The 16,514-nt window shown below is 39.0% G+C and overlaps 1 protein-coding gene across 9 annotated transcripts in view; it reads left to right on the top strand.

Annotated features, from left to right (window-relative positions):
• GABRR3 (gamma-aminobutyric acid type A receptor subunit rho3) overlaps positions 1 to 872 on the top strand; it is a 61,854-nt gene extending 60,982 nt beyond the window's left edge. For all 9 annotated transcript variants that reach the window (XM_059921336.1, XM_059921333.1, XM_059921340.1 and 6 more), the window contains one exon: positions 137 to 872. In XM_059921336.1, coding sequence (XP_059777319.1) covers positions 137 to 439 — 303 coding nt within the window. In that variant the 3' untranslated portion in view covers positions 440 to 872. The remainder of the gene's footprint in view (positions 1 to 136) is intronic.
• The last annotated feature ends 15,642 nt before the right edge of the window (positions 873 to 16,514 follow it).

The raw sequence follows: 16,514 nt of genomic DNA on the forward strand, positions 1-16,514 counted from the left end.
AATTCTATTCTTTAAAATAAGCAAACATTCTAGTATTTATTAAAACTATTTTTAAAATCTGATTGTTTAGATTTTTACTGTAATTCCAACTCCTAAAACCATATTCATGACTAACTAACAAAAGTCTTTTTGTCAGATTTCTGGAATGTACAGTATTGATGCAGCTCAAGCCATGGCCTTCGATGGTTGTTACCATGACAGTACAACTGACACGGACCAGACTTCCTTTTCTCTACACTCAGAAGAGGACTCCATGCAAGAAAGATGCACAGGCAACCTCAGCACAGATTCACCTCGGATAAAGAGAAGAAAATCGCTAGGAGGGCAGGTTGGTAGAATCATTCTGGAGAGCAACCATGTCATTGACACCTATTCAAGGATTTTATTTCCCATTGTGTACATTACATTTAATTTGTTTTACTGGAGTATTTACGTGTGAAGAGGAAATCCCAGTTGATAAAATTTGTTTTGGAGTCAGATTATGTTAAAAACAACAATAAAAACCACCAACTCTTAACAATAAATTGGATGGTACTAGACTACACTGGAGTCAGCCAGTCACTTCTCCTGGCCCAAATAAGATTTGAAAGTTAACTGATTCACATCTAGGAAAGAGTTTAAGGTCTTAGGAGAATTTGGCTCCATCAATGAGAGTCGGCATTCTGCTTGCCTCCCCCATGCCAGAAGCTGCCTTAAGGACACAGCCTTGCGATAGTAAGGGGTTACTGAGACATCTGGACTGTATACAGAGAGAGAGAGAAAGTGAGTCAGAGAGACAGACGGAGACAGAGAGCGCTGCCCAGATGCAGTCTTTATTGTTGGCTGATCATTTTTCTACAAGGAGCTGCAAATTAAATGGAGAACATGACTATATTTCAGAAGCCGTGTGGCTGACAGGGTCTTGGTGCTCCAGCCTGGTATCAGGCCTGAGCCTCTGAGGTGGGAGAGCCGAGTTCAGGACACTCGACCACCAGAGACCTCCCGGCCCCATGTAAAATCAACCAGTGGGAGCTCTCCCAGAGATCTCCATCTCAACGCTAAGACCCAGCTCCACTCAACGGCCAGCAAGCTCCAGTGTTGGATGCCCCATGCCAAACAACTAGCAAGACAGGAACACAACCCCACCCATTAGCAGCGAGGCTGCCTAAAATCATACTAAGTTCACAGACATCCCAAAACACAGAACCGGATGCAGCCCCACCTACCAGAACACAGGCACCAGTCCCCTCCACCAGGAAGCCTACACAACACACTGAACCAACCTTACCCACTGGGGGCAGACACCAAAAACAACGGGAACTACGAACCTGCAGCCTGTGAAAAGGAGACCCCAAACACAGAAATTAAGCAAAATGGGAAGACAGAGAAATATGCAGCAGATAAAGGAGCAAGGTAAAAACCCACCAGACCAAACAAATGAAGAGGAAATAGGCAGTCTACCTGAAAAAGAAGTCAGAGTAATGATAGTAAAGATGATCCAAAATCTTGGAAATAGAATGGAGAAAATACAAGAAAGTTTTAAAGAAGACCTAGAAGGACTAAAGAGCAAACAAACAATGATGAACAACACAATAAATGCAATTAAAAATTCTCTAGAAGGAATCAAAAACAGAATAACCGAGCCAGAAGAACGGATAAGTGACCTGGAAGATAAAATACTGGAAATAACTACTGCAGAGCAGAATAAAGAAAAAAAATGAAAAGAATTGAGGACAGTCTCAGGGACCTCTGGGACAACATTAATTGCACCAACATTCGAATTATAGGGGTCCTAGAAGAAGAAAAGAAAAAGAAAGGGTCTGAGAAAATATTTGAAGAGATTTTAGTTGAAAACTTCCCTAACATGGGAAAGGAAATAGTCGATCAAGTCCAGGAAATGCAGAAAGTTCCATATAGGATAAATCCAAGGAGAAACACGCCAAGACACATAATAATCAAACTATCAAAAATTAAATACAAAGAAAAAATATTAAAAGCAGCAAGGGAAAAGCAACAAATAATATACAAGAGAATCCTCATAAGGTTAACAACTGATCTTTCAGCAGAAACTCTACAAGCCAGAAGGGAGTGGCAGGAAATATTTAAAGTGATGAAAGGGAAAAACCTACAACCAAGATTACTCTACCCAGCAAGGATCTCATTCCGATTCAAAGAGAAATTAAAACCTTTACAGACAAGCAAAGGTTAAGAGAACTCAGCACCACCAAACCAGCTTTACAGCAAACGCTAAAGGAACTTCTCTAGGCAGGAAACACAAGAGAAAGAAAAGACCTACAAAAACAAACCCAAAACAATTAAGAAAATGGTAATAGGAACATATATATCGATAATTACCTTAAATGTAAATGGATTAAATGCTCCAACCAAAAGACACAGACTGGCTGAATGAATACAAAAACAAGACCCATATATATGCTGTCTACAAGAGACCCACTTCAGACCTAGGGACACATAGAGACTGAAAGTGAGGGGCTGGAAAAAGATATTCCATGCAAATGGAAATCAAAAGAAAGCTGGAATAGCAATTCTCATATCAGACAAAATAGACTTTAAAATAAAGACTGTTATAAGAGACAAAGAAGGATACTACATAACGATCAAGGGATCAATCCAAGAAGTAGATATAACAATTGTAAATATTTATGCACCCAGCATAGGAGCACCTCAATACGTAAGGCAAATGCTAACGGCCATAAAAGGAGAAATCGACAGTAACACAATAATATTAAGGGACTTTAACACCCCGCTTTCACCAATGGACAGATCATCCAAAATGAAAATAAATAAGGAAACACAAGGTTAAAATGATACATTAAGCAAGATGGAATTAATTGATATTTATAGGACATTCCATCCAAAAACAACAGAATACACTTTCTTCTCAAGTGCTCATTGAACATTCTCCAGGATAGATCATATCTTGGGTCATAAATCAAGCCCTGGTAAATTTAAGAAAATTGAAATCGTATCAAGTATCTTTCCCAACCACACTGCTATGAGACTAGATATCAATTACAGGAAAAAATCTGTGAAAAATACAAACATATGGAGGCTAAAGGATACGCTACTAAATAACCAAGAGATCACTGAAGAAATCAAAGAGGAAATCAAAAGCTACCTAGAAACAAATGACAATGAAGACACAATGACCTATGGGATGCAGCAAAAGCATTTCTGAGAGGGAAGTTTATAGCAATACAATCCTACCTCAAGAAACAAGAAACATCTCAAATAAACAATCTAACCTTACATCTAAAACAATTAGAGAAAGAAGAACAAAAAAAACTCCAAAGTTAGAAGAAGGAAAGAAATCATAAAGATCAGATCAGAAATAAGTGAAAAAGAAACAAAGGAAATGATAGCAAAGATCAATAAAACTAAAAGCTGGTTCTTTGAGAAGATAAACAAAATTGATAAACCACTAGCCAGACTAATAAAGAAAAAAAGGAGAAGACTCAAATCAAAGAATTAGAAATGAAAAAGCAGAAATAACAAGTGACCCTGCAGAAATACAAAGAATCATGAGGGATTACTGCAAGCAACTCTATGCCAATAAAATGGACAACCTGGAAGAATTGGACAAATTCTTAGAAAAGCACAACCTTCCAAGGCTGAACCAGGAAGAAATAGAATATATAAACAGACCAATCACAAGCACTGAAATTAAAACTGTGATTAAAAATCTTCCAACCATCAAAAACCCAGGACCAGATGGCTTCACAGGTGAATTCTATCAAACATTTAGAGAAGAGCTAACACCTATCCTTCTCAAATTCTTCCAAAATATAGCAGAGCGAGGAACACTTCCAAACTCATTTGACGAGGCCAGCATCACCCTGATACCAAAACCAGACAAAGGTGTCACAAAAAAAGAAAACTACAAACCAATATCACTGATGAACATAGATGCAAAAATCCTCTACAAAATACTAGCAAACAGAATCCAAAAGCACATTAGAAGGATCATACACCATGATCAAGTGGGGTTTATCCCAGGAATGCAAGGATTCTTCAATATACTCAAATCAATCAATGTGATACACCACATTAACAAACTGAAGGATAAAAACCATTTGATCATCTCAGTAGATGCAGAAAAAGCTTTTGACAAAATTCAACACCCATTTATTATAAAAACCCTCCAGAAAGTAGTCATAGAGGGAACTTAACATAATAAAGGCCGTATATGACAAACCCACAGCCAACAGCATTCTCCATGGTAAAAAACTGAAACCATTTCTTCTAAAATCAGGAACAAGACAAGGGTGCCCACTCTCACCACTATTATTCAACATAGTTTTGGAAGTTGTAGCCACTGCAATCAGAGAAGAAAAAGAAATAAAAGGAATCCAAATCGGAAAAGAAGAAGTAAAACTGTCACTGTTTGCAGATGACATGATACTATACATAGATAATCCTAAAGATGTTTCCAGAAAACTACTAGAGCTAATCAATGAATTTGGCAAAGAAGCATGATACAAAATTAATGCACAGAAATCTCTTGCCTTCCTATACACTAATGATGAAAAATCTGTAAGAGAAATAAAGGAAACACTCCCATTTCCCATTGCAAAAAAAGAAGAAAATACCTAGGAATAATTCTACCTAAGGAGAAAAAAGACCTGTATGCAGAAAACTATAAGACACTGATGAAAGAAATTAAAGATGATACAAACAGATGGAGAGATACACCATGTTCTTGGATTGGAAGAGTCAACATTGTGAAAATGACCATACTACCCAAAGCAATCTACAGATTCAATGCAATCCCTATCAAACTACCAATGGCATTTTTCACAGAACTAGAACAAAAAATTTCACAATTTGTATGGAAACTCAAAAGACCCCGAATAGCCAAAGCAATCTTGAGAAAGAAAAAAGGAGTTGGAGGAATCAGCTCCCGGACTTCAGACTATACTACAAAGCTACAGTAATCAAGACAGTATGGTCCTGGCACAAAAGCAGAAATATAGATCAATGGAACAGGATAGAAGGCCCAGAGATAAACCCACGCATATATGGTCACCTTATCTTTGATAAAGGAGGCAAGAATGTACAATGGAGAAAATACAGCCTCTTCAATAAGTGGTGCTGGGAAAACTGGACAGCTACATGTAAAAGAATGAAATTAGAACACTCCCTAACACCATACACAAAAATAAACTCAAAATGGATTAAAGACCTAAATGTAAGGCCAGACACTATAAAACTCTTAGAGGAAAACAGAGGAAGAACACTTTATGATATAAATCACAGCAATATCCTTTTTGACCCATCTCCTAGAGAAATGGAAACAAAAACAAACAAATGGGACCTAATGAAACTTAAAATCTTTTGCACAGGAAAGGAAACCATAAACAAGATGAAAAGATAACCCTCAGAATGGGAGAAAGTATTTGCAAACGAAGCAACTGACAAAGGATTAATGTCCAAAATATACAAGCAGTGCATGCAGCTCAATATCAAAAAAACAAACAACCCAATCCAAAAATGGGCAGAAGATCTAAGCAGACATTTCTCCAAAGAAGATATACAGATTGCCAACAAACACATGAAATGGTGCTCAACATCACTAATCATTAGAGAAATGCAAATCAAAACTACAATATGGTATCACCTCACACCGGTCAGAGTGGCCATCGTCAAAAAATCTACAAACAATAAATGCTGGAGAGGGTGTTGGGAAAAGGGAACCCTCTTGCACTGTTGGTGGGAATATAAATTGATACAGCCACTATGGAGAACAGTATGGAGGTTCCTTAAAAAACTAAAAATAGAACTACCATACAACCCAGCAATCCCACTACTGGGCATATACCCTGAGAAAACCATAATTCAAAAAGAGTCACGTACCACAATGTTCACTGCAGCTCTATTTACAATAGCCAGGACATGGAAGCAACCTAAGTGTCCATCAACAGATGAATGGATAAAGAAGATGTGGCACACATATACAATGGAATATTACTCAGCCATAAAAAGAAACGAAATTGAGTTATTTGTAGTGAGGTGGATGGACCTAGAGTCTGTCATACAGAGTGAAGTAAGTCAGAAAGAGAAAAACAAATACCATATGCTAACACATATATATGGAATCTAAAAAAAAAAAAAAGTGGTCATGAAGAACCTAGGGGCAGGACGGGAATATAGACGCAAACCTACTAGGGAATGGACTTGAGGACATGGGGAGGGGGAAGTGTAAGCTGGGACAAAGTGAGAGAGTAGCATTGACATATGTACACTACCAAATGTAAAATAAATAGCTAGTGGGAAGCTGCTACACAGCACAGGGAGATCAGCTCAGTGCTTTGTGATCACCTAGATGGGTGGGATAGGGAGAGTGGGAGGGAGGCTCACGAGGGAGGGGATATGGGGATATATGTATACATATAGCTGATTCACTTTGTTATACAGCAGAAACTAACACAGCATTGTAAAGCAATTATACTCAAAGATATTTAAAAAAAAAAAAAAGAGTCACAGGCATGCATACTATGGAAAAACAGTTTCCATAGGGAAGGGCTTTGTAACTGCTTCATCTAGATTCTCCTTGCTTTCTAAATGTAAATTGTCTGCATTTAACTGAGGAATAAAGCTGGACTATCACAGTAATTCCAGGAGAGTCTGTTCCTTAGTGCTAGATTACCTAACAGTGCTGAATCCCTCTGAGGTAGAATATCAGCATCAAGGTGGCACCATGGTCACTCACACAGCTGAGATTCCCATGAAGAGCCTCCTTCTTCTATCTCCAATCAATTCTTTCATCTTATTTTACTATTAAGTTTCATATGTTATAGACACCAAGGGGGGACAAAAAATCTAAACATCACTCAGTCTTCCCATCCTAATGTTAAATTAATACATTAATCTTCAATAATAGCATCTTGTAGTTATAGCTTTCATAGCTTTTTGGAGGTATTTAATTAGTTATCTTTGTTCACCAAATGTTTATTGACCTCCTACACGTACTAGGTTTTTTATTAGGTGTTATGTACTAAAAAATGAATACAAAATGACATTCCTGCCATCAGTGAGTGCACAGCATAGTAGGAACAGTGAAATGGCAGCTACAATAAATAATAAATGTAATGGATGTTAAAATAGAGGTATATACACTACACTACCTGGGTTCTGAAAAGGGGATATCAAAAGAAGGGAAAAAACATCCATGAAGGGATGTGGACTCTCAATTTAAAAGCAACTGAAGATGCTTCCAGACTTGGTATTGAGTGAAAAAAATTGAATGAAATTTATGTATCCCGTAGCAATCTTTAGTAACTTTGGTTGAACCAAGTAAATCAGGTCAAGTGGGTATTAAATAAATGTTTGGTAAGTAGAAAAACCTCCAATGATCAGCATTCATTTTGTAGATTGACAGTTTGCATGCTTTTGTGTTGAGTATTTGTGAAAAAGATTCCATTTACAGATAAGTTCTTGATAGGAAGTATGAAATATTTCCCATCCTATTTTGATTTCTGGGATTGAATTAAGGGAAATAAATTAAACGGTGTATTACTTTCAGTGTCTTGCCATTTATTTTACCATAAAGTGAACTAAAATGATTTGAATTATTTCATGCCAGGTGAAGAGACAAATAATGTCCTGCTTGTTTACCAATAACATTGGTTTCGGTTCTCTATTGTGAATAACATACTGTTCTAGAAACTTATTTTCCTCTTGGGTGCAAAAGATTTAAAGGCAAATTCTTTCTCTATTATGACTTCCCTCATGGGCAGGCTAATTCTGGGATACTTCATTCTATTTTCTTAATACAACTTTTTCAGTTCTTTCAAAACTTTCCAAGGATTATATTTTTCTAGGAAACTGTCCAAAATTGAGCTAATATAATTTATTTTAAAACTTTCTCTGTTTAATTGGAAAAACCATAAATATAATTTATAAGTATTCATTTAATAGTTTTTAAGCTTGACTTAAAGGGGGTAAAATTTTCTAGGATTATATTTTCAAAATCTAGAACAGATTAATATCCTATGTGGTTCTTTGGGAATTTGTAGCTATTATTTAAGCAAAATACTACAGTTGGATTAACATTTCTACTTCTGATATACTCTGTATATAATCGATGCAAAAAAAAAAAAAAGACAAATCTGCAAATGAACAGAATAAATCTGCACAATTCCCTTCTTCTGAGTCTCCGGTTTTTCAGACATTGCTTTCTTTCTTCCATTTGATCTATAACGTTCAGGACAGCTAACACTTCCGTTGGGCATATTCATTGCACAATTTTAAATGCATCATTGTATACATTTGGCAATATAGCCCAGAAAAATGGGTCTCTATCACAGGACACATACACTTGGCATTCCTCTTGAGGGGCATTAATGCACAATTGTTGGCCAAGCAAACGTAACTTTTGTTAATGTCTAGAAACACAGTCATTGCATTCTTCAGTAATAAATGTCTAAAATATATTTACTGCTCAAGAGCATTAATTAGAGCGTTCACAATAAGCTCCTAGGATTTTAGCTCACTTTCTTCGCAAATCGGTGGCTTGTTGAAGATGGTGAGGACAGAACTGTTCCTGTGAGCTTTGTTTCTGCTGGGGAGCAACAACATTCCTGGTTTGCTTCTTATTTCATGAAGAATGAAATCACAGCTACCTGGGAAATCTGTGAGTGACAGACAGCATATAATAGTTATCTCATTGTGATTTTCACTTCATTTACTGATTACAATCTGGAACAGACTGTGTGTGATTGTTCACTGAGGGATAAGCTTGGATAAAATGTGAAGATTTCAGAAAATAGGTTGCTTTCCAAGATTAAGAAAGAGCCAGCCAGCTCTATAAACTGCCTAAATATAGAAATGGGCTATTTTATCAGGACTGCTCTGAAAAACCTATGAAAAGATATATTTTAACTTAAGTTTATTGTTTTTGTTCTGATTACAAAAGAAATACAATTTCATTATAAAAATTAAAAATACCAGTTGGCAAAAAAACAAAACAAAACACTCAAATAGTTCACATTTTAATGAATATTCTTAGAGTTTTTCTATGCATAACATATATTTTTCTAATGAAATCATTTTGTATATATCTTCATTTATTAATGTAAACCCTTATGTCATACCAAACACTGCTGGGGATACAGTAACTGAAGATGAACACCCCCTGACTTATTGAACATATATTCTACTTGAAAATGTGTCTAAACTGTGCCATTTGTAGCCAGATTTTCCTCCTTGGATCATAAACAATATTTTTTTCAATTTGTTTATTTTTTTTCCATAGACAACTATGCCATTTTTTCCTGCAAACTAATTTTTATACGTGCAGAGCAGCCCACTGAATGAGTGCACCGTGGTTTACTTAACCCATCTCCTCCTGTGGGACATTTGTTTTATTTCCCATTGTGTGCCGTTATAATGGGTTGCAGTTAGTAACATAAAGAATATTTAGAAGTGAAATTATTTTAGAACAAATGAAATTTCTAGCCCTATCCAAATTTCAGCATTTATTGTCTTTATAAGAATCCCTATTTGCTACTAGAATCTGCCATGTCAGACTCACCTATTTGTCCAGAAGCTCTGGAGTATTGATTACTGTAACTAAAGGAACTTTTTTATTTTTAGTTCATTTTCCCCCCAAAGCAGAGCCTTCATATATGTATATATATGAATATATATCCACTGGCATTCCTTTTATATAAAAGATGTTTCAGCATTGTATAAAATGCTTATATTAAAGCAGTCCTATTTGTTGAAATCCTGCTTCCTTGCATGACGGCTATCCCCACCACAAACCATCTTTGTAAGTAGAAGAATAACTGAGATTGTAAATAGTTGCATATGAGTTGCTACAAAATCATAATTTATGGTTACATTGTCTTAATCCTTGCAGGTGGGTTAGTTTTAATGTGTAAGGTCTCATTTTATTTTGTACCACTCATAAGCCTGTTCAAATCACACACATGCACACACATATATATACATATAATTTTTTAACATGAAGATTAATGAGGAAAATAATTATATCTAATTCTGTTACCATACTGAAGGTCAAAATTCCAATGAAATTAAGTAACATCCTTAAAGAAGCAAGAGAAAGCGGTGGTAAGGAAATTGCTATTTCAACTACAATTCTATACCTGGTGCTACTGTTATTTCCTGGCAGGGCCTTAGGCAAAGCAGTCAGTGTTACACTCCAACTACCTCATTTGTGAATGGAGGCATCCACTCTTCCCTTGTAAACATCGTTTTAAAACACTCGATCAAATTTAAAGTCCTGCCTAATTTCAAAGTCATATCACTTTCCAACTGCAATTTGACTTCCCAAGATTTAATGAAGAACTTGAACACTTTTTTTTTTCCTCTTGTAAAGAAGTTATGGGGCTTCCCTCGTGGCACAGTGGTTAAGAATCTGCCTACCATTGCAGGGGACATGGGTTCGAGCCCTGGTCCGGGAAGATCCCACATACCGTGGAGCAACTAAGCCTGTGTGCCACAACTACTGAGCCTGCGCTCTAGAGCCCACGAGCCTAGAGCCCGGTGCTCCGCAACAAGAGAAGCCACCGCAATGAGAAGTCTGCGCACCGCAAGGAAGAGTAGCCCCCGCTCGCCGCAACTAGAGAAAGCCCACGCGCAGCAACGAAGACCCAACACAGCCAAAAATAAATTAAATTAAATTAAAAAAAGAAGTTATGAAAGACAAAATGCATGGGATAATTAAGGAGATGATTTTTTCAGCCTATTGCAACAGGAAGGATGTTCATAATTAGGAACATCTCAAAGTAAAGGAAGGGGACTGAGAAACCCGAAGAGGTAGATTAAACATGGGAGTCAGATCCACTGAGGAAGGGTAGTGGTGGGTCTTATCTCAGAATATATGAGAGCAAAATGGCCATTTCTCAGAAAACAAAATGGTGGGGGGATTTTTCAACCTTTGCTGTGCTTTCCATGAACACTGGGGCTTCAGAAAAAGTTCAACATTGTCAGTTGTTCTTCCATTTTAATCCACTGCTGAATCATAATGCTTTTTGGTCAATGATGGGGCCAAGTGACGACAGATTTCACGGTCATTGGGAAAAATTACCATAGTTTTCTTTTCAATATATAGATACTTAATTTGTTGTAGGAAAAACTGAACTATGTTTTATTATCAGTTAGGTCATATGAAGGATGAACTATTACTTTTAAACCTAGGATCAATATAATTCATTATAGAAACTTATTTATACAAGAACGCTTCAAAGGCTTTCTACAAAATTGTGCTGCTAGTTGATCACTTCTTGCCTTAGGCAATCAAAAGTATCAATGGATGAAGTTACAGTGTCATTACCAACTACTTTTAAAGCTAGTGTGAAGTAATAAGACTTTTTGAGGTTTGATGTACAAGACTGTGTCCTTTAAAAGTGACATATAAGTTCTAATATTTCCAAGCAGACTATTTGAACAAGGCATCCGAAGGATGGATATGTTGCACCCATATTCGTTTCTTCTCTTACTTCTTCAGAGAACATTAATGCAGGTGTTTCAAGCATTTTGCACTGTAAAGAAGTGTTATAAACATAAACCCACTCATCAAATACATTTTTAGAGCTATCACACCACCCCAAAATAGCTTAAAATATCTTTTGTTAATTAGGTTGTACCTTGGATGAGGTCATATTTAAATTAAATGGCGAATCAAGGTGAAAGGAGGCTCACTTGGGACCTGATAAACAGCTTTTAAATAAATACGCAATTCAGGTAGACAGAAAAGAAAGAGAAAGCTTTGTGAAAATGAGCTCAAATAATTTAATACGACTTATAAAGATAATAGGAATTTAAAGTAGGAGAGAAAAATAAGGCAAAGGAAAAGACCAAGGTGGTAGCTAAAAATGTGATGGAGCCACAAAACAAACTCCTTAAAGTCCCATATATCTTGAAGAAAGATTTGGATTTGAATGTAGAATTAATTACTTTGATTATTTTGGATAATATCCTGGTCTAGATTAATGCAATCAGACGACTATTGCTCATTTGTACAAAAGATGGTGTGTCTTTGGGCAATCAGAGCAATTAAATTGCATGTTGGTCACTAAGTAATCAATATGCCATCTTGACACAAATAACCCATTTCAAATTACTCTCTCATGACCTTATCACTTATCCCTTTTATGCAGTGAATTTACTGGTGGAGAATTTCCAGTGAGTTCTACTTGGTTACCCATTTATCATATTTCTTCCTGAACCATAGTTTTACGTGAAACAGTTGGAACTTGTTGGAGGTACAGGTAGAAAATGGCTGTATTTTTCATCAATTATTGTCAAACATGCTTTATTAGCTATTCCTTCTCTGCCCCTTGCTGACTTCTCAGGTGAATCCCATTGCTTTTTGGATACTTTGAATTATCAATCAATCAACAAGCACATACATACATACAAAATACTCACTTTGATAACAATGATAATAATTTTCAGTTATAATGCCTAGACTGATTCAAGTCTGTTTTCCCTTCTCCCAGCTCAGGCCTGCACCCTGAACTGAGGAAACGGCCCAAGGAAGAACGTAGAGTCTACTCTTTAATACACACCTCTCTCCCACCCTCCTCCATTCCACCAGGTTTAGGGGCAAGGAATGGATGGGGAGGATTAGGGAAAGAGTTGGCAAATCTTCTACTGAAATGACTTGTATTTTAGCTTAGTTTGCTGATGTCCTCTGGTTGGCAGGTCGGGTCTGCTTCCCGGGCGTGCAGTCAGTGCCCTCACACAGGGCCTCACCCTTGGAGTTTAATGCTCTGCAGTTGCTGTCTTATAGTTGTTAATAATGTCATCTGAATTTGTTTTTCAAGTGAAGTCTTTTGTGCAGTTCTGCCTCCCTCCCTGTGAGATGGGTTCTGGACCTCGCTTTCCTGGCCCCCTCTCCCTGCCCCGCCCGAAGCCCACGGCTGCCCTCTGCCCCTGTCCGAAGCCTCACAGATGCAGGGTGTGTTGGGTCGGGGGGCACATCCCACACCCTGTAACCACCCTGGGCAGGTAGCACCTTGGTGTGTTTGGAAGGTGACTGGACTAGAGCAAGGCTCTCACTACCCCAGCCCAGGTGAGGAGTGTTCCCTGGGTGGAAGGTTGCAATCTCCTGAGCTTTGCTGGTTTGCTGTGGATTGGGGCCATGACCAGTGCCTCAGGGATTGGTTTCTCTGCCCCTGGCCAGGGCACAGCAGTGCTGGACCAGAGGTTAGCAGGTGGGGGACCTCGACAGCCTGTGGGGCAGGTGCTCCTGGGCATACATCGGTCCAAGTGGCACTGAAGGGCCCTCCAGTGCTCCTGAATGTCTGCACTCACCTTTCAAGTATTCCTATGCTCCCTAGAGCGTGACACTAAATAGCAAATTGAAAACACTGCCATCATAGTGAAGAGAGAGGCTGCAAAAGAAAGGAACCATTTTATACCTTAGAACCTTTAATGACACTTTTCCCCTACCTTTGGAACAAGGAGCTCCACGTTTACATTTCACACTGAGGCCCACCAATTATGTAGCTGGCCTTGATAACGGGTGTTCAAATGTTGAAGCTTTCAAGGGATGCAGGTGAAGGTTCTTTTGGAGGTCTACACACTAGGCTGCATTAAAATTAAACTTGAGATCTCTGACTGACCTCCTGCGGCCCCATACCTCCTTTCCTGTCCATGCCAGTGGACCCCACTGCTTCCTAATGCTTGGCCTTCATCACCTGCTACGTCACTCTCTTTGGCACGGTACCTCCCGATGGACCAAGCCCAAGTATTGATACTTTCCTCAGCACCCCCTCCACCCAGAGGATACTCAAGGGTCCTTGGCAAGACAAAGGGTGATAGAGCAGTTTCCTCATGCTGCCTTTAGGCCTCAGAGTGCCGCCCCCTTCAGGATCCTCCCGGCAAGAAGCAGCCACTTGTGTCTGTCCACAAACCCTCCCCCAGCTCCCACAGCCATGTCTCAGGGATCCAAGAACTTTGTAACTACACCGGGCTCTTCTTTGATAGCAGCCCCAGGACAGACCAGCAGGTTCACAGCTCAGCAAGCAGCAGGTCAGGTACTCCTCTGCAGATGCCCCCAGTCTCTCTGCTGGGCTCTGGAGTCCCTGTCACTTGGCTTGGGGGAGGAAGAGAAATGCTACAGCAATCTCCACTAGTCTGATGATCTTCTATTCCCATATATTCCCTACTGCCACAGATTGCCCTTCAATTTCCAGTCTTCTCTTTACATACTCTGAATGTGGGTGATGGTCATGGAACCTATTTTAGTGAGTCCTATAGGGCAATGTTGAGCACCTCCTCTGGAGAAGTACAGAATGTAACTGCAGCATAGTGTGAGGTTAAAAGCTGGGTAGGGGTTACTACTAACACAGTAGTTCCCCACAGAGAAATTACGGAGGGGCTAGAGACATTTTAGGCTGTCACAAATTGGGTGTGGGCGCTACTGGCATCTAATGGGTAGACGCTGGGGGTGCTGCTACAATGCATAGGTCAGCCCCATACAAGAAAGAATTACTGGCCCCAAATGTCAGTAATGCCCAGGTTAAGAAAGCCTGCTCTAAAGCCAGACTGACTAGATTAAAATCTTGGTTCTACCTCTTATTACTCTGTGACCTTTTTTTTTTTTTTTTTAAACATCTTTATTGGAGTATAATTACTTTACAGTGTTGTTAATTTCTGCTGTATAACAAAGTGAATCAGCTATATGCATATATATATGTATATATATATACATATCCCTCTTGCATATCCCTCCCACCCTCCCTATCCCACCCCTCTAGGTGGTTGCAAAGCACCCAGCTGATCTCCCTGTGCTATGCAGCTGCTTCCCACTAGCTATCTATTTTACATTTGGTAGTGTATATAAGTCAATGCTATATAAGTCAATGCTACTCTCTCACTTCGTCCCAGCTTACCCTTCCCCCTCCCCATGTCCTCAAGTCCATTCTCTACGTCTGTGTCTTTATTCCTGTCTTGTCCCTAGGTTCATCAGAACCTTTTTTTTTTTTTTTTTTAGATTCCATATATATGTGTTAGCGTACAGTATTTGTTTTTCTCTTTCTGACTTACTTCACTCTGACAGACTCTAGGTCCATCAACCTCACTACAAATAACTCAATTTCGTTTCTTTTTTATGGCTGAGTAATATTCCATTGTATATATGTGCCACATCTTCTTTATCCATTCACCTGTCAATGGACACTTAGGTTGCTTCCATGTCCTGGCTATTGTAAATAGAGCTGCAATGAACACTGTGGTATGTGACTCTTTTTGAATTATGGTTTTCTCAGGGTTTATGTCCAGTAGTGGGATTGCTGGGTCATACAGTAGTTCTATTTTTAGTTTTTTAAGGAACCTCCATACTGTTCTCCATAGTGGCTGTATCAATTTACATTCCCATCAACAGTGCAAGAGGGTTCCCTTTTCTCCACACCCTCTCCAGCATTTATTGTTTGTAGATTTTTTGATGATGGCCATTCTGACCGGTGTACTCTGTGACCTTTGACTAATAACTTAGTCTCTTGGTGCCTCATTTTCCTCACATGCAAAATGAGGATAACTGTAGCATCCTTCTCATAGATTTTTGTATGGATTAGTAAGTTTGAGTACAAATTTTAAAAACTGCCTGGAAAACGGTAGGTGCTCAACAAAAGTATTATGATTGTCTCTTGTTTTTGGGCATTAACTGAAATTTCAAGTGAAAATCCCATTAGGTATACTCCTATACAAATTATTTCATCACAGTTTATGCATTCATTTTTAGAAATATTCGTTACTGGCTGCGATTATTGTTAGTTTGGACAAGTGTTGGGTAAGGGTAAACTTTGTTCCCATTTGTTCATGTGTCCCTTGATCATCAGAAAGAGCTTCTGGTTTCAATCATCTTAACAGAATGAAATAAGGACTTTCTTTGTGACCCCTTTGCCTGTCTACAGAGCTATGAAACGCACAGGCCAGAGCAGAGGTGAGCAATTGATCCCCTGACAACTCCTTGTAGCCTCCCCACCCAAAAGTCCTGATAATGAGTCAAAAGGAGAGAGTGTTAGGCCGAAATTACTCAAATAATTACTTTTGTTCTTTTCTTCTACAGCCACACTCGCAAGAATTTCCAGCATCCTTTTAAATCAGGATTAATTCTCTCTCCGGGAGCAACACGATATTAATTATAGTTGACTTAGTACAAAGCAGCACAGTGTAGCAGAGAGCCCCAAAGGGCAGCGATGGAGAACCTGGACCGCTAGCTCCCTAAACCTGGGCAGCTCACTTACCCCATCCGGGCCTCAGTTTCTCCATTCATTAAAGGAACAGGGGGGTACTAGAGTACGTACCCAAATCCTGAGTCTCATCCCGCCCCAATTCAAGAAAAACCCTCATTTTATTTCATTTAGCACCAGAGAAAAAAATGTGCGGGCTTTAACTCCCAACATAACCCTGCATCCGGGAGCTAGAAGCAACCCACCTCCCACCCGCTGCGGGCCGGCTGGCGGGCGTGGAGACGGGCGCCCAGCAGGAGGGGCCGCCGGAGCGTGCGCACGTCGCGCAGCGCTGCGCCGCCCCGCCCC

This window comes from Balaenoptera ricei, chromosome 4, assembly GCF_028023285.1.
Source record: "Balaenoptera ricei isolate mBalRic1 chromosome 4, mBalRic1.hap2, whole genome shotgun sequence".
Classification (NCBI taxonomy): Eukaryota; Metazoa; Chordata; class Mammalia; order Artiodactyla; family Balaenopteridae; genus Balaenoptera; species Balaenoptera ricei.